This window comes from Cricetulus griseus (assembly GCF_003668045.3).
Source record: "Cricetulus griseus strain 17A/GY chromosome 1 unlocalized genomic scaffold, alternate assembly CriGri-PICRH-1.0 chr1_1, whole genome shotgun sequence".
Taxonomy (NCBI): Eukaryota; Metazoa; Chordata; class Mammalia; order Rodentia; family Cricetidae; genus Cricetulus; species Cricetulus griseus.
Window position 1 is genome coordinate 116,821,508 of NW_023276807.1, and position 18,850 is coordinate 116,840,357.

At 37.3% G+C, this 18,850-nt stretch overlaps 1 protein-coding gene across 3 annotated transcripts in view; it reads right to left on the reverse strand.

Moving 5' to 3' along the window:
* LOC100755926 (Kv channel-interacting protein 4) overlaps nt 1-18,850 on the reverse strand; it is a 496,502-nt gene that overhangs the window by 20,799 nt on the left and 456,853 nt on the right. For all 3 annotated transcript variants that reach the window (XM_035452865.1, XM_027386975.2, XM_035452866.1), the window contains exons 3-4: nt 9,710-9,779; nt 2,250-2,320 (exon numbers count right to left, since the gene is read on the reverse strand). In XM_035452865.1, coding sequence (XP_035308756.1) covers nt 2,250-2,320; nt 9,710-9,779 — 141 coding nt within the window. The remainder of the gene's footprint in view (nt 1-2,249; nt 2,321-9,709; nt 9,780-18,850) is intronic.

Genomic DNA, 18,850 nt, shown 5'->3' on the forward strand with positions numbered 1-18,850 from the left:
CTCCCAAATCAAAATAATCCCTAATCATAATTATTGGTGCTTTACATAAACATAGTAAGAGCATTGCTGTATATTATCCAATAACATTGACAATAGGTTAATGTTCATGCAAAATTGAACACAAAGTTCTGAGACACTGGTAGCAAAATGCCATGTTTCTGATACACAAATTGTTTTAAGTAATGAAATCACTAGTAGTTTTTGCCTCTGCCATTAACTATGTTTTTTATTATGTGAACTAGACTATTGATTTTCACACAATAGGTATATAAAGGCTATGCTGGTATTAGCATTATAGAATAAGTACTGATAAGATATTCTCCTCAGGAAGTTTTAAACTGTTACTAGAAGCAGTACTTCAGGAGAGCTAAAGCATCCTTGCATTTTCTGCTTTGGTCCAGTAACTGCTCAACTTGTCTTGACTTCTTGGCTCACACTTCCTCAATCCCTAGCACCTTCTGCCTATCCCTTCTTGGGATTTTTCTTGTATAAGTTTTGTTAGATGACGTTTGAGATCCCTGGTCCAGAATTTTCAAACCCATGGGATGAGGTCTTCATGAGGACAGACTACACATGACAAGATATTTTGTTACATCTAGAAATTCTACCCTAGGACCATTGATTACTAATTTACAAAGATCCTCCCTTCTTCCTTCAGCCTGCCTCTATGTAGCCTTGTATTCAGAGTGGTGTCCCAGCCCAAACTCTTTTCCTTCCTAAACATGTCAAATGGTTACAATTCTATCATGCTTATGTTTAATAATTTTAAATTCATCTATGCCTTCAGCTCAAAGGCTTTTATTATAGTTCATGTTTTCATGAAGTCCTGTCTGGACTCTCAGAATGAATAGCTTCTAATTACACTCTCAGTTTCAGGAAAATAGGATACTGTCCTGAACACTGAATAGCCCTGTTGAAACTTCTTTAGCGGTCCTTATCTCCTACAACACAATCCTCAAACTCCTTAGTTGGCAGCCTGTTTGAGATGCAGCCTTTGTTTCCTTTCCCACTCCTCTCCTCTGGCTCATACACTTGCATTCTGTTTTCCAGAAGATCTATAGGTATTTTCCTCTTTATTCACAGGGTGATATTCTCCACCCAGGCTCTGCCTTATACTACCCATAGCAAGCTTGTATTTCCTTGATCAGCTTCTGCCAGTTTATCAATATGTAAGACATGAAAACCATTAGACAGGCTTTGTTGTTGCAGTTCCTTCTGTCTCTGCTTCATTTTCCTAGCTACTCTCACTCTACCGAATCACTTATTAGTTAGGATTCTGATTAGAATTTCTTTTCATGTGTGTCAGATTCATCTTCCTCCACCCCCTCAGAATAGAAAATACATCCTTTATATATTATATCTCTTAAGTGCCATAATGCACACTCTTTAGTATCTGTCTGCCTGCTTGTTTGTCTATCTATCATCTCCTGGACATTGAAATTACATATGAAGATAACATATACTTCATTTTCCCAGAGACCAAATAGAGTCACTCAGAATGTAAGCAAAGCTGTGGACAAAACAGTCTCATCCCAGTTTTCTTATCAATAGTAAAAGTTATAGATAGCTATCCCAAGTGCATATTCCATTTATTCTCCTAGTATTCACATTTAGTTACCTGTAACCTGCTACCCACAAAAGACAACATTCTCTCTACTCATAGTGATATCCACCCATCTATCTATCTATCTATCTATCTATCTATCTATCTATCTATCATCTATCTATATCATCTCTCCCCTTTCTCTCTGTGTGAGAGAATACAATTTTATTAAGGGTATTATATTCCATATTTAACAAAGAGCATTACATGCTTTAGCTGTAGGTCACTTGAAAATTTTAATTTCATTGCAAACTTCTGGGGATGATGAAGACAGCATTTTTATATTACATATCTTGCATTACTCTACATTTACTAGGCTATGCAGCACAGATTAAATATATTACATCTATATTTCTAAGTACTGGCCCATGGAAAGTACCAGTAAATGTCGTATAAATCATTTGCCTTCTGGGACTGTCCTCATGCTGTTGAGAAAAGCCATGCTTGAACAGTTTTCACATATTTGAAAGTACACTAAGTGTAGGTTGTAATAACAGCTACATTGCAACATAACAAAGAGGAAGGCGATGTTCTTGGACCTTTTAAAAATGAGCAAATATCAAACCCCTAATTTTTGTGCTACAAAGATCAAAATCCCTTTCAGAGTATCTTAGGTCAAATGGTACAACAGGAATTTAAGGCTTACCTCAAAACTCACAGCTCCATTGTGATCTGTATCAAATGCATTGAACAGAAAATGTGCATATGTTGTGGAATCTGAAACATCAAAAAAGTGATAACATTTAGTTAGTGTTTCTATAGCCCACCCTGTTACGATAAATCTTTTTTCTTTAACTGGTGCATTTGATCTCTGCTACCCACCTTCTTTCTTCAGTGAACTAAGTTAAGATTCACAGGAATGAGCAACATTATGAGGCCACTGGTGACAAACATCTTTTGAGAGCCTCTGACTAGGATTAATCTCAACATATGAGATCATATATGTTGATCCCAACCCTGATATGACTACTGGTCCCATAGGTGGATGCCAAGATTAGGGAGACATATCTGGACAGGGTGCTTGGCAAAATTTTATCTCCATTTGTAAAGAAGTAAGAAGACAAATGATGAAACACAGGTGAGTTGACATCATGTATACCTCTACCATTATTAGTATTGCCATTGCTTTAGAGTTCAAGGAAGTATTTTTGGACTTAAAAAAGTAGAGAAACTTGCCCAATGTCACATAGTCACTAAGAGGTATGAGACATGATTTTGAGGTTGTCCCATGACCATTGAATTTGGCTTTGGGACAGTGGTGACTTAGGAAGCTTCTGGTGGTTAAGATGTAGAGGATTTTGTGGACCCTGAGATTCCTATTTACTTGTCATTGTATGCAGTACAGTACCACTATCCTGTTTCAGTCCTGGGTGGAATTCAATGCGGTATGTAATAAGGACAAATGTGAATGATTCCGTATCCCCACTTCATCTGGATGCAGGCTAAAGTCACTGAAGGTCTATGAAATCTAACTCTTCCCCATGTTTGTTTCTCATGTCTCCTCCTGCCCTCTCTTTTCATTTTCTTTTGTTCACTAATCTCTGAGCTTTCTTAAGTTTTCATTTAAAAAGTATTTCTCCTTGTTTTCTTTTCTGAATGCCTAGCTTTAGTTTTTAAGTGCTTTTGTGCTCAATTCTTGATCAAATTTACATGATTATGTTAAATGCTGCATCTCATGGGTTTTAGCCTTTATTCTACACCCTACAAAAGCGTAACCTTTCTGCCTTTTGCTGCTAGTCCTTTATCTTCTGCTTAAAAGCTCATTAATTTTTATTTTGTGACTTTTGGTTTTTATTTTTACTGGGATTTACTATAACTTCTCTTCCTTTTTGACATTATGAATTGGTTTTAAAAGGCTGTCAAGGAACTAAGTCAGAGTAGTAGGCATAGGGAATTACTTTTCCAAATCAAAGCATGTGTCACTGCTCCTCTCCTCTCAAAGGTTCTACTTTCTGCCAGAGGACATCCAAATTTCTCTCTGCACTCTGCAGATTATTTACTGTCTAAGGAATGCTTTACCTCAGTGTTTCATCAATGTCATTGGTCACTAACATGAAGCTGACCCATCTCAAAGCTGACTGACTGCACACTCAGTTTCTCAAAAATGATGGTAGCAGCTCCACTCATCCCTCATTGCTAAATACAATATAATGCATCACTGACTTCAGCCAAGTGGATTGTTCTCTCTCTCTCTCTCTCTCTCTCTCTCTCTCTCTCTCTCTCTCTTTCTCTCTCTGTGTGTGTTGGGGGGTGGGTGTTTCATGCTTGGATATGCTTGTGTATTTGCATATGAATGCATGATTGGACAAAAGGTGTCAATGTTGGGTATCTTTATCTATTACTTTCTGCTTTAGTTTTTGAGACAGTTAGTTCAGTTAGTTTCTCACTGAATATGTAACTCACCATTTCAGATAGGCTAGTTGGCCATGAGCCTCTGGGAGGCATCTGTCAATGCACTTCACCACAACTGGCATTTATGTGAGTATAGGGAATCAAAGATCAGTTCTACATACTTGGGCAATTAACTAAACCATCTTCCAAGTCCCATTAACTTTATTTTAAATCAGTTAACGAGGCACCCAAATTGAGTTCATATTATGTAAAACAGGCAATATCTAGAGTATTGGTAACTTCTAAGAAGGAAGTATTTTGGGAATGGGACCAGGGATTTGGTTGCAATTCACTTAGTGCATTTGTTGGGAAATTTTATTGTAGAGTAACAAAGTCTTGGCAGCATATTCAGGTTTCGAAAGTTGGATAGTACTCAATAATACTTTTAACTTACTTCTTAAACTCCTTACAGCTCCAAGGAGGTATGAGTTTATAGATGGTTTGTTAAATTTATTTCCAAGGGAGAAAAACCCAAATTTTACATAGTTTATAATGAACTTAATTAAGTGAGTCTCTTGTCATCTGTGTAGACAATTAAGGTAAATATCTTTACCTTGGCAATCAAAAGGCACCATGAATAATGGCTCATAACAGACAATGCTTGCTATTTTTAATTATGAAGCAAGATAATATAAATGTGTAATAATTATTCTTCTCAAATGGTGTTTCATTAACTTCAAAGCTTGATGTGTGGTAATGACACTCTCATGGTTTCCACTGATGTTGTTTAGAGGAGTTTTTGCTCCTCAGTTCACCTTGGCAGTGCTCTTGGAAAGTTACCAATTTTCCAGCCTAAGTTTATCATGAAGGGGGATTTGGTTAATAAGATAATAAAATCAGAGTGCTTGAATTTGAATCTCACCTCTTTTAGGTTAATGCTGTTGTGGCCTTGAGGCAGTCAACATTTCTGTGACTCAGTCTCCTCATCCATAAAGAAAGAGCAACACTAGTATGTAATTTGTAGAACCATCATGAAGTTTGAATGATATATTGCATATAGAGACAGTTTACAATAGTCACAAGAACCTGTTAGATGCTAAGTGAGTATTAGTTATCATTATTGTTCTAATTCTTGGGTCTCAACTAATTGTTTGATCAATTCTTTTGAGCCATGATAACATCCCAGGTTTGAGTAGTAAAATCAGTTTGGTGGGATTCTTTCTTCTCACCTAAACTTCACCCCATCTGGATTTAAACACAAGGCAAGGCAGTAGTCTATTGCATTTGAATACATAATCCATGGCATTGCCATTCTGCTAAGCTAGATCTATATGTGTAAATAGTAGTCTCTCTCCCTGAGTCCTCTAAGACTAGGGCTGGAACTCAGTGATAGAAAACGTGTTTACCCCATGAAAGATCTTGGATTCAACACTCTATCCTCTCAAAAATATCAGCAACAATAACACAATTCTCAATTCTCCCTAATAACTGCACTGAAAATTGTTATATAGTAGCCTGGAATGAGAAATACATTTATCATCTAGTAATTTGTACATTCTTTATCATTTAATTTAATCTTTATATTCAGAGAAGCCAGTATGTGCCTCAAGTGCTTTATATAAGAAGGCTGCACAGTGGATATTTGAAGACAGGTCTTTCAGACTTGAGATTATTCACATTTCTTTAACAGATGCTAACTGAGGATCCAGCATAGTCAAAGTATGTGCAGTTTCCATAACACAAGCAAAGATAGTCTAGAAACCATTTCCTAAAAGGCATTGTAATGGTTAATGTGCTAAGAATTACACACTTAATGCTTCTACTGCATATAGAGAAACACCTGAACACACAGGCAACAGCACTAGCAAGCCTTTCTCCAATATTATTGCTTTATATTAGGCATACTTTATCCCCCTGAAAGATGCTCTCTTCAATATGGCTGTGTTGACATCCATCCTGAACACCAAACAAGCCATGTTTAGTAAACTCTCATTAAGCCTTAGAAAGAGCCAGGAAGCTGACACACTTCACATTGGACAGGGGCTTCTGTGTACACGACAAAGTATTTGTGCAGGACATGGTAAGATGTGATTTATAGACACTTCCTTGTTATTGCTTACAATGACAGAAACCTGTTGCCTTCAGACTATCAAACTGAATAAATTATGACTTCATGGGAGATGTAGACAGCCACAATATGAATCTGCCTGCTATCGGATATTATGTTCTTCCTGGGAACATTTTTCCTTTGCAGTCATCACTTTGAGATGTAATTTTAATGCATCATTCTAATTTTTAAATGGTAAGTTGTCATTCTTAGAAATATCTCATTCCCTTCAGTGATGTACCTTTAGATTTATGCATTCAATTAACATGAATAATCAAAGAATTTTTAAGAGACAGAAAGTGATTGTTCTGCTTCAGATCCCTTTGGAATTGTGAGAAGAATTCTTTGCAATGTAGATTTCTCTGTTTAGTAGATATTCTCTAATGCAAAAATATTTTTTGAATAAAGTTTGAATTTTAATGTGGAGTGCTACCTAATCTGTACTTTGTAATAACTTTGATTAAAAAGTAATACCAAAGATTTCCATCTGTGTTTGTGTTTTGCTATTTACACCTTGTTCTATGTTGGTAGACACAAAGACAGAATACATGGCATTTCCTTAAAAATATTAAAGTAATTTAGACTTTTATGAAATAATCAGATGGTCAGATGGTACTAAAACTTCTCTCCCTCTTCTCTCTCTTCCATTTAGTGTTGGTGATCAAATTCAGGGCCTTATAAATGTTAATTAAACCCTCTATTTAATCTACATCCCCAGGTTCCCAATTAAATTTTTCATTAATATAGAAAATAGGATTATTTCAATATTACAACAATGGCAGATGATATATCATAGTTAGCTTCAGCTATCAATTTACCACAGCCCACAGACACCTGGAAAGAGGGAACCTTATGTGCTGAATAGGCCTGTAGGGAGTGCCATCCTTAGGCAGATAAGCCTGGACTGCATTAAAAAAAGATATCTGAACAAGTTAATAAGTTTTGTTTGTTTGTTTTGATTTCTGCTTTAAGCTTCTGCCTTGAGTTCCTGTTCTGACTTTCCTCAGTGATAAAATATAAACTGGAAATGTAAGGTGAAATAACCTCTTTTCTCCCATGTTGTATTTGGTCAGAGAGTTTTGGTCACAATAAACTGGAACAGGAGGTTAAAGAAAATAGCTGCCTGTGCCCAGTAAGGCATGCTTGTCCTCTGTATTGAAGTCACAAACCAGGGCAGAACAGTTATTTGAACAATACATCTATTTCCATCTAATAATGCCTTCCTTTGTTTTATTTGAATTTTAATTCTTTTTTTAAAGTTTTTTTGTTTTGTTTTGAGACAGGATTTCTCTGTGTAGTTTTGGAACCTGTCCTGGAACTAGCTCTTGTAGACCAGGCTGGCCGTGAACTCACAGAGATCCAATTGCCTCTGCCACTTGAATTCTGGGATCAAAGGAGTGGACTACCACTGACCACTAGAATTTTAATTTTTTTAAAAGATCACTTTACTAAAACTTTCTGTTCTTCTAATAAATACAAGAGTTGTCTTAAAATCACTGACAGGCTCACACCAAATGGATTACAAAATAAACCAAAGACAATCTAATTTTTATGCAAAATAACTAATATTTAAGAGTTGGATATGTTTCAGAATGAGTTCTATAAAGTTGTATTGTAATGCTCAAAAATTACCCTGTAAGTTCCACCTGCCCAAGGACCAGGTAACTTCCTGGGATGCTATGACTTATAGTTCTTAGAAAATAATAGCCAAGGCACATGCACAGGAAGAGGCAGTAGTAGCCTCCTGTGTTGAATAGATTTCAAGGCAAAATGAAGGCCTGCGTATATCACCTTAGTCCTGTGAAATATTTCTAGACTCTAATGTATGTTCTTGCTAGGCTCTATTCTATCACTATTTCCTGGATATATGTTATAAGCTCTCTGGACGAAGCTACTGAAGTTCTCTCTTTACAAGATTTTTTTTTTGTATGTAACTTTCCAGCTTTTGTTATATTGAAAAAAAAAAAAAAACCAAATTCATCTTCCATATCTTCCTGGTGCCATCTTTCGGATTTCTCTATAACTCTTACTGCTCCCTGACTAGTTGTCTTCAAGTACTTTCACTTCTGGTTGTTATTGTCTGTATACTACCCATTTACCCCCTTAGCCTTTGAAGTTGGGCTCTTGTCTATGCCTAACACCCTTTATGAAAGTTGCTCAAATAAAGCTCAACAAAGACTTGCATGTCCTTCTCCATGCTGCTGTGTCCTGAGGATGTATTTGGATCCTTACCTTCTCTGACTGTACTTCTGATCTTCTTTTTTTTCTGATTTCTTGATACTAAATGTTCATAGGCTACTTAAATGTAATTTGTACAATGGTGATATCATTATAACCCAAATCTCGTGGCAAATTACTGGGTAACCATGACAGACTTCTGGATATTATCACTAATGATTTCTCTTTTTTTCTACCATACAACTCAGTAAATTACTAAAACCCTGTCACTTTCCCACACATTGTCACCTTTGTTTGTATGCTGTATCTTTGCTTATACTCCATTTACCTAGACTTAAGGATCTCTGCTGCCCTCTAAAACTAAAAGACATCATCCTAAGCAGGGAAAAATTCCTGAGAGCATGATGAGGCCATGGATGACTGAAGTATGTACTCTAGAAGTAGATTTGTCTCTCTGTACAGTAATTTCCTTATTTATAGGAAAGAAAAATCAGAGGGAAGGGGCCTGAATGGTGAAGGAAAAGGTATTCCAGGCATAAGACTCCTTTTAATTGCTCATAATTCAGTACAACATCTAATTATGTCTGTAGCTAGTTCACATAGTTCTATTTTTAACTCCACATCTTAAAGGTCTTACTATATATTGACTTTTATTTATATTGTCCTCCTGCTAAGGAGACTGACTGATCATATATTTGGAGAGGGGCCACATCCTTTTGCTCTGGTTTCTCCTCACATGTAGTTGGGCACACACTGGTCTCAATGGCAAGTTAGAGAAGACACAGTAGCACATGCATCTCTTCACTCATCTCTAACATGCAGGCAGCACCATTATGCTGTAATAAAACTATGCTGAGTTTTATTACAACTAAAATCATAGCTACAATTTTTTTTTAATTTTCTCAGGTGGGAAGTTATAGTAAGAAGCTACTGGAAGGGAAAAAAAGCAGAAAGTACACTAGCTAGACACACACACACACACACACACACACACACACACACACACACACACACACAAATCTAGGTTATAACCCAGATCTACCACTGACTTGATATGTGACCCTAATCGAATCATTTAACTTCGCTAAGCCCCAGATTTCACAACTGTAAATTGAAGGTAATTGCATTTGCCCTAATTTTGAGAGCTGAGAAAAATCAAATGAATATCATGATGCGCTTGATAGAGCCTTAAGCCATTTTGAGAACCCCTAATAAAGGTCAAAAGGCAGTGTGCATGTGAGACTCATCATTCTGGGCACATGGGATTACTCAGAATAAATTGAGAAATAGCCCTTTAGAGATTCAATAATTCGAATGTAGCTTATTTTTACAATACACTCAAAATTTCATGAGCTTCTATACCGTGGATTAATTCTTTTACATGAAGATTAAAAATGTAGAGACACACTATGAAAGATTAAACCAAACTCAAGATTGCATGCATAACTCCAGCTTTGTGAATATGTTAACAAGTCCACATTTGTACATACCTCCCTGTGGGAAGAACTGGGAGTAAATCTCCTTGAAGGTTTCTTCATTAACAACACCACTGGGGCATTCCTAGGGAAAGCAGCAAGAAGTGATATTAGCGAAGTCTTCATAAAAGTGATTTTATGCATTTTGATTAGAACTGACTGCTATGCAAAAATGCTCAAAGGTTAACCATCACACACACACACACACACACACACACACACACACACACACACACACACACACTGCAGTAGGGAGGGAATAGTTTTATTTTCCCAAATATTCAAGGAATAAAAAACTTGAAACTGAAGGTTTAAATATCTTTTCATATTGAGCACTGCTCTCGTTTGCGTTCTATTGCTATGATCCATGACCAAAATCAACTTGGAGGAATGGGTTTAAAATACACCTTACAGTCAATCACTGAAGGGCAACAGGGCAGGATACTCGAGGGAGGAACGTGGAGGCAGGAACTGAAACAGAAGCAATGGAGGAGTTCTGCTTAGTGGCTTGCTCTCCATGGCTCTTTCAATCTGCTTTTTTATTTTTTTTATCAGTTCAAGTTAGAAACAAGCCTGTTTCACATGCCAATCCTTACCCCCTCTCCCTCCCTTCCTCCCCTACCCCTCACTAACCTCCCACCCCATCCTCCCTCTGCTCCCCAGGGAGTGTAAGGCCCTCCAGGGGGAATCCCCTAAGTCTGTCACATCATTCTGAGCAGGGCCTAGGCCCTCCCCGATGTTTCCAGGCTAAGAGAGCATCCCTCCACATGGAATGGGTTCCCAACGTCCTTTCATATGCCAGGGATAAATACTGATCTACTGCCAGAGGGCCATAGATTGCCGAGACCTCCTCATTGACATCCACTTTCAGGGATCTGGATCAGTCCCATGCTGGTCTCCCAGCCATCAGTCTGGGGTCCATGTGCTCCCCCTTGTTCAGGTCAGCTGTATAGCACCCTGGATAACCAGCTCAGTGGTCAGCTCCCTTCGTAGCATTTTCAACCATCACCCAATTGACATGCAAGGGGAATGGGGGAACTCTAATTGAGACCCACATCTAGATGAAAAGCTTCAAGGATCTAATGACTACTGAAAGAGGGAGAGTCAGTCTTTCTCAGGGAAGAACTTTCAACCAGTAACCCAATTTGGTGAGCCCTAAAATCATATATATATAAGCAACACTAAACGGGATTCAATGGGATGTATGTATATGTACATATATAAATATACACATATATTTAATATACTGCAATAATAAATATCACTAACAGGAGGTGTTGGAGGGAACAAAGGGGGGAGCTGATATAAATACAGTACATGCATATGAAGTTAAACAAATTAAAAAGGATTTATTACTGAAAACAACCAATAATCCTTTTAAGCCTTCATCACCACTTCACTAATAATCTTGTTTTGCTATTGTGGGCTTTGTTTATTCCATTAAGCCAGTTAGTTAGTTCTTCACTTGTAATGAGCTTCCTTAGGGGGATTTTCTGTTTTCTCATTTGTTCCTGTGAGAGGTAGTGCCTTTGCTGTGCAAACAATTTAGACTGATAGCTTTGATGTGAGTGTGTGTTTACAGAACCTGTCAACATATTAACCAATCAACGACAGGTATCCAGAATATCCCCATTCCTGTGAAGAGGCAAACCAGAAAGTCCTTGGCTATCCAGTGAGGCAATGGGGAAGACAGAAGTTGACTTGGGACATTTAATTATTTTTAAATGAAAGAAGTTCTATGGAAAAAGGCCGGGTGTTAGTGGCTCATGCTTTTAATCCAGCACTCGGGAGGCAGAGGCAGGCAGATCTCTGTGAGTCTGAGGCCAGTCTGGTCTACAGAGTGAGTTCCAGGACAACCTCCAAAGCAATACAGGAAACCTTGTCCCCAAAAGCAAATAAACAAACAAACAAACAAACAAACCAAAATCAAAACCCATGGCTAATTTCAAGTGCTGTTTTTAGTTTTTTGTTTTTGTTTTTGTTTTTTTTAATTCTGTGACATGGGACGCAAATAAGATCAAGTCTTATTCTGGATGTCTCTGTAAAAGTGTTTACCAATGTACTGAGTAGGGGGAGAAATAGAGGAGATCAAGAAAAGAGATACCTTAATAGAGGGATCCATTATAGGTTTAAAAAGAAATATGGCACTAGGGAAATGTTCAGAGATCCACAAAGAAGACCCCCAACTAAGAATTTAGGCAGTAGAGGAGGGGCTATCTTAGAAGCCCTTCTCCTATAATGAGATTGATGACTACTTTAATTGCCATCCTAGAGCCTTCATCCAATAGCTGATGGAAGCAGAAGAAGGCACCCACCCTAAGCAATGAGCCATACTCCTGGAATCCAGTTGTAGAAAGGGAAGAGGGATGAGCAAAAGGGTTAAGATCATGTTGGAGAAGCCCACAGAAACAGTTCACCTGAACAAGTGAGAGTACACGGACCCCCGTGGTAAAGCTGGGAAACCAGCATTGGATCACACCAAGGCCTCCGAATGTATGTATCAGTTAGGAGGCCTTGGCAGGCTATGGGACCTCTGACAATGGAACCAGTATTTATCCCTAGTGCACAAATGGACTTTGGGATCCCATTCCCTATGGAGGGATACTCTTTCAGCCCAGATACATGGAGGAGGGCCTAGACCCTCCTTCAAATGATATAACAGAAATTTGATGATTCCCCCATGGAAGGCCTCACCGTCCTTGGGGAGTGGGTGGGTGGTGGGATGATGGAGTTGAGAGGGGGGCAGGGGAGGATGGGAGGGATTGGGAACTGGGATTGATAGGTAAATTAAGATTGTTTCTACATTAAATAAATTTAAAAAAGAAGTGTCAAGGACAAAAAGTGTTTATAAATGAAATTTGCAATTAAATTGGTGAACTTTTCTAAAAGAAATCCATCCTCTGCAATGCTGGTGAGATTTGCTCAATCTCACTAAAGTCTTAAAAAGAGCAAAGTCTGACAGTTTTATGCAGTAGGGGATTCCCTGGTAGACTGCCCAGACTTCAGCTGCAACGTGGGTGTATCTTTGCCTAATAAGGATGCCTTTATTGTGCTGCAAATATTTCCTGATTGCATAGCCTGCTGGCTTCCCACTTCAGAATTTGCACTTGCAGTCTGCCTTCTCTTTTCTCCTCCTCCTCCTCCTCCTCCTCCCTCCTCCTCCTTCCTCCTCCTCCTTCTCCTCTGTCTTTCTCTCTATCCCACTCTCCTCCCTCTTCCATTCTCTCTCTCTCCCTTGCTATTTTCGTCTTTCATCTTTTGCATATGTGAATATAGGTCTCCATACACATATCTCAAATTCATTTTTTCTTATGGAGACCTGTGGTTAATATATAAAAGTTAAAATCAACATCTGCAACTTAGAAAAAGAAATAAAGTAGCATATGAATACTCAATCACTCAAAAGTTTTGATTAAATAACTCCTGTTGGCAACAGTGGACCAAATTATAAGTGCAAATGAGCGCTTTGTGGTTGGACCTTCTCAGAAATGTAAATTGTGATTTATTAGCTATTTAACCATGAGCCAACTGTTTGTGGCCACAAAGGGAAAGAAAACGTTTGGCTGTCTTCCATCAGGTGGAAAATTTTTGAACTGTCAGAATTGCAAATTGTCCTCATAGTTAAAGTGATGCTGACAGAAGACAAGGGTCAAATATAAAGGGCTGTTTATATTTAGTAAACTTGTCAAGTACCTGCTGTCTTGATGTATATTTGATAAACATATTTTATAATATGAATGGATTGGTAGAAATTGATTATCTCTTTTTTATTTTTTTTCATTTCATTTTTTTATTTGAATTACAAACAAGATTGAATTACATGACAATCTCAGTTCTCTTCTCACTCCCTTCCTCCCCTACCACCCCCCAACTAAAACCCTACCTATTGCATAGAAATGGATTATCTCTTAAATGTTTGTTTTACTCATATGTTTTTGTCCAGTGAAGTCATTTTTCACCAAATGAAATGCTTCATTGATTTTGAGAGCAGGATGTCTTACCAGGTAAAAAATTTCAAATTCATTTAATATTTATTACATTAATTTTTGTCTATAGAAATTACATATTAATAAAAATGTAGTCTCTTGGACTACATATAGTAATAAACGACAATGTTCTTTTCTTTACAGAGCCCAAGATTGTTATTCTTTTTTTTATTTTTTAAAACCTATTGAGACCTATTAGTGCTGCTAATACACTCTTAAGTGTGTGACCTTCCACTGAATTGTGTTATACCTGTTAGTACCTATACCCTTAAAGAAAATTAACTCTCATTTCCATGGAAGATATCAATTGACAATAGCTCTTCACCTAGTGGTGTGGGATTCTGTGTTCTCCTTCTCTATCTATGCTGGGATTTTGTCTTGCTTGTGCTTACACAGATCTTGAGTATAATGCTACAACTGCTGTGAGTCCATGTGTACCTCAGCCCTTTGCGTCTGAAAAACACCATGTCCTTGTAGTCATCTACTGCCTCTGGCTCTTATAGTCTTCCCATCCACTCTTCCACAATGGTAAGAGTGCAATATAGGTATCACATTTAGTGGTGGTGGTGAATACTTCACAATTGCTTATTCTCTGCACCTTGATAAGTTGTGAGTCTCTGTTAACTGCTGTCTACTACAAAAAGACACATAGTTTGAGAGATGCAGTAATCTATGTGCATAACAAGAAGTCAATGTGAAGTGGTTTAAGGTTCCATTAGCAGAGTAATAGTAATAGGTTTTCCCCTGGTACCTATGATCTATCTACCACAGGCTCTTATCTCATCTTGTTAAAATACAGGTATGGATTATATTTTGTGGAGCAGGTCTTAAATCCAATTAGAAAGAGTGTGATTACATTTCTACAACTATTGCATGAGTGGACATATCTTAATTATTGAAACTCATAGGGTTCACAGCTAGATAATATTGGTAATTTCTTTTCTGAGAGCATACATAGCATCTTCTCGTACTATGAAAGCTAGCCAATAGGGTTGAAGTTTCCAGGCCAATATAAGCTTGGTTTGTTCATGTTCTATTACTCAATTATGTGATGTCTTCTGCAATATTGTCTTCTGTCTTCTGATATCAGCCCATGGAACCTTACTGATTTCTTGACCTCTGTGGTTATTCCAAATGAGATGCACATATCAGCAGCGTCAAACATAATATTCACAAATGAGAGAAAACAAACATTATTTGTCTTTCTGATCTGGGTTACTTCATTCAAAATGAATGATTCCAAATCCATCCATTCACACCATTTATATAATGCTGGGGATAGAATATAGCTTTTCTTGCATGCTAAGTACACATCTTACCAATTGAGCTAAGCCCCAAGCCCTCAACAAGTGTTATTGAGTGTCTTTTTATTTTAAGATTTATTTTTTTATTTTATGTGTATAGGTGTTTTGCATATATTTATGTTTGTGTACCATTTGCATGCTTGCTGCCTGTGAAGGTTAGAAGATGGAGCTGAATACACTGTCCTGGAATTACAGATAATTATGAGTCACCATGTGGGTGAGGACCTAATCTGGGTCCTCTGCAACAACAACAAGTCCTCCTATCTCCTGAGCCCATTCTCCAGTCCCACTAAATGTTTGTATAATTTCTCATATGTCTCCTGTTATTCTGAGCAACAAGATACAGAAATGAGTTCTAAATAATTGTGTTCTAATTCTTGTGTAATATAAAGTTCTTTAGAACCACGCTTATGCTTCTCTCATTCTACCAATTGTTAAACCCTCTAGGCTTTGGATCATGTTTCTAAAATCATTTTAAATCTATAATCATGGCCATGATATCTGAAGGATTAACTGTAGAAATATCCTCTTTTGGAGAAGCATTCAATGTCTGATTGGCAACCAGATTATCTCATCATGCCTGTGATAGGGAAAGACACACATAAAAGGACACAATTTTACTCAAATTGGAGACATGGGTACACACACACACACACACACACACACACCAGAAAGAGAGAGAGACACACACAGAGAGAGGATCTGTTTGGATTTTATAGAAATTGCTGCCTTTTGTTCAATAAGGACCATTCTGTCTTCTTCCTGACTGTGTAATTGTTCCTCTCATGAATAGCTGGACACTAATAATGGCAACTGTTTGTTGTTTAGGCTTAAGACTTTTGTAAGTGTTGCTCTATTGAGGATTAAGGATGTAGAGGCTTCCAAGTATCTGTTGTTGCATTGATGTGTAATGAATGACAAGTGTGTTCCCATGATTTCTGTTCAAACCCCTCACCATGACATGGTTAGAATCCAATAAACATGAACTCTTATTTGTTGTATAACTGCTGTGAGTTTGTCAGTTGGTGATGAGATCTCTGACTTTTGGGACAATGTAGCTGTGCTACTGATGGCCTGTTGATTATCTTACTTTTATCATGTGATGGGATCAATTTCTGCTGTGAAATGAATATTTTGATACTAGGATATTAGTACTAATAAATATTGAACTTTTTGATTTTTTGAGACAGGGCTTCTCTGTGTAGTCCTGGCTGTCCTGGAACTCACTCTGTAGACCAGACTGGCCTTGAATTCAGAGATCCATTGCATCTACCTCCTGAGTGCTGGGATCAAAGGTGTTCGCTGCTGCTGTTGCTGCCACAACCACCACCACTGGACTGAAATATTTATTGCTTGCTTATTTGTTTGTTTTGATAAACACTGACCTTTTACAATGATAATATGATGGTAATGAAGAGCACAGGATAACTTTCTATGTTCCAGGCATTGTCTTGAATGTTTAATATATGGGTTATCTCATTCAGATGGATGGATGCTAATATTACCTTCAATTTGAAGATGACTAAAACTGCCATGGGGGAAAAACTACCATCAACCCTTTAATTAGAAAATGACAGACCATGTTCTATGGATGACAGATTCATGAAACTTCAGTGTTCAAAGCAATTTTCAAGATAATTCAATCTCATACTCCTATTTTAAAGGTATGGAGATCAAGGTTGATAATTACAATCATTGCATGTAGTTATATAATGGTCTGCTGAGTCTTACCAATAATCTTGGCTCATGCACTATGCCCTATGCCACAGATGTTTTTTCTTCCCTGAGATTGTTGGTATTTTCTGCTAGGGCATAGTTAGAGCAAGATAGTACAATGATAATAGGCTTGGGTTTCCAAGTCAAGTTGAAAACTTAATGTAAGTCTTTTTGCCACTTAGGAGCTGTATAAGTTGAAACAATTCCTTTTCTCTTCCTGTCTCATTGTATTTCTCTACAAAATTGAAATAATATTGGCCTCAGAGAGCTGGTATGAAACTCATAAATAAAATGTACACAATGATATATCAGCCTCCACTCTGCACATTGTGAATTGTTCATTAAATATTAATCAGACTTTGGCAAACAGAACTCCCATACAGAATGGGTGACTGTAATATCAATGCAGTGTATGAAGGTTAAACTGTATCTATGAAGATGCTTGAACACAAAATAGAACAAGTCTAGTTAAATGCAGTGATTTAATTAAGCAAATATGAATTAGGCCTCCTACTCTTATATTGTAAATGAAGTTTGTTCTATCTAATATTATCAGCATTGACTCTCAAATGCACAAGGATGCTGTAATTGTAAATGAGGGCTGAGAAAAACAAAGGTCATGACTGTAGAAATAAATGTCAATAGAAATTCAGGAGCATTTCATTCACTAACCCAAATGAAAAGTATTCCCAATGATGCTTACATTAGTGAAAAGTACTGCCATCATGAGAAGTGTGGGGACAGCACTTTGGAAGCAGACATATGTACTCACATGAAAATATTAAGAAAATTAGTTTGTGATATATGTCATGAGCTTTTTTTATTTTCAGCTTATGAGGAAACCTTTCAGCATTTCATGTAAGTTTGTCCTAACTCTGAGGAAATGCACTAGAAATATTGTAATGGAATATATATCAGACATGTAATAATAGTGCACAATTATCACATCTATCCCCCAAATCTCCCCTGTCTTCTAGTTGAGTTATCTTCTCTTGAATATTTGCTTTGTATCAAGTATCATTTCCTGAGCTTTAAGGTTTTAATTAAATATTTATATATAGGCCCAGTGAGACAATTCAGTGGATAAAGATATTTGCCATCAAACAAAACAATCTGAGTTTGATCTTTAGGAACCATATGGTTCAAGGGGAAAACAGACGCTTGAAAGTTGTCCTTTACTTACACACTGTCACACATGCACACCCCTGACACCATATATATTCCCACACAGACACACACAAACATACAATAAATAAATCTAATAATTGTTTTAAATAGGAACAAAAATCTGAAAAAAACATTTAGAGATAATTCTTTAGTAATCAAAACTAAAATATTATGGTAGAAATGGGGCAGGGGCAATCCCTCCTATATAAAGTGGGAAGCACCTGGGTTACAAAAAAATGAATGCACAAAATGAGAAGGAAGTATGAGAGAATTTTAGAGGAGGTAAAAGGGGAGAGAGTATCGATAAGACTGTATGTATGTATGAAAGGTTATAATGATGTATGAAATTCTAATATATTGTATTAAAATAAAAGTCTTTGTGAGATAAATATTCTTTGGGCTATCTATGGTATGCTCATGCTTCTTTCGGGGAGTTACTGTCTTAAGTAGCACAGTCATTAAAGAGCCCATGACAGATCCACATGCAGACAGCCATGATCATCCTGCACACAGAATGTCATGCAGCCCTGATCTAGGAGATGAACCAGGAAGGAACAGAACAACTTAATCAAATGACCTACCATGGTTAGGGTTTTTCATCAGGACATGACCAGTTTTCATAACAACATATGTTTACAAGTGGATCAGAGGACAGATGCTATGCTAACAAATAGTTCACTTCTTACACTGCAGCCAGCAAATGCACTGCTTGAAAAGTATGAGAACTCAGGGAAGACTGTCACCCATAATTCTAAGGGCCAGCTGGGAAGGCAAAATTTATTCAGTTTGAAAAGTCTACGTATAGGAGTTCATATGCTGAGGTGTGTCCTCTATTTATTTTTTCATTATGAAGATCTTATTAATTGATGAACCATTTGCACCTTGGCATGGCATCAACCTAGAGATGTCGAAAGAAAATCGAGTTTAAAAAGTTCTCAAGAGGAAGAGTCAGAGAGTCTCAGTTAGAAGGATAAAATATTCTG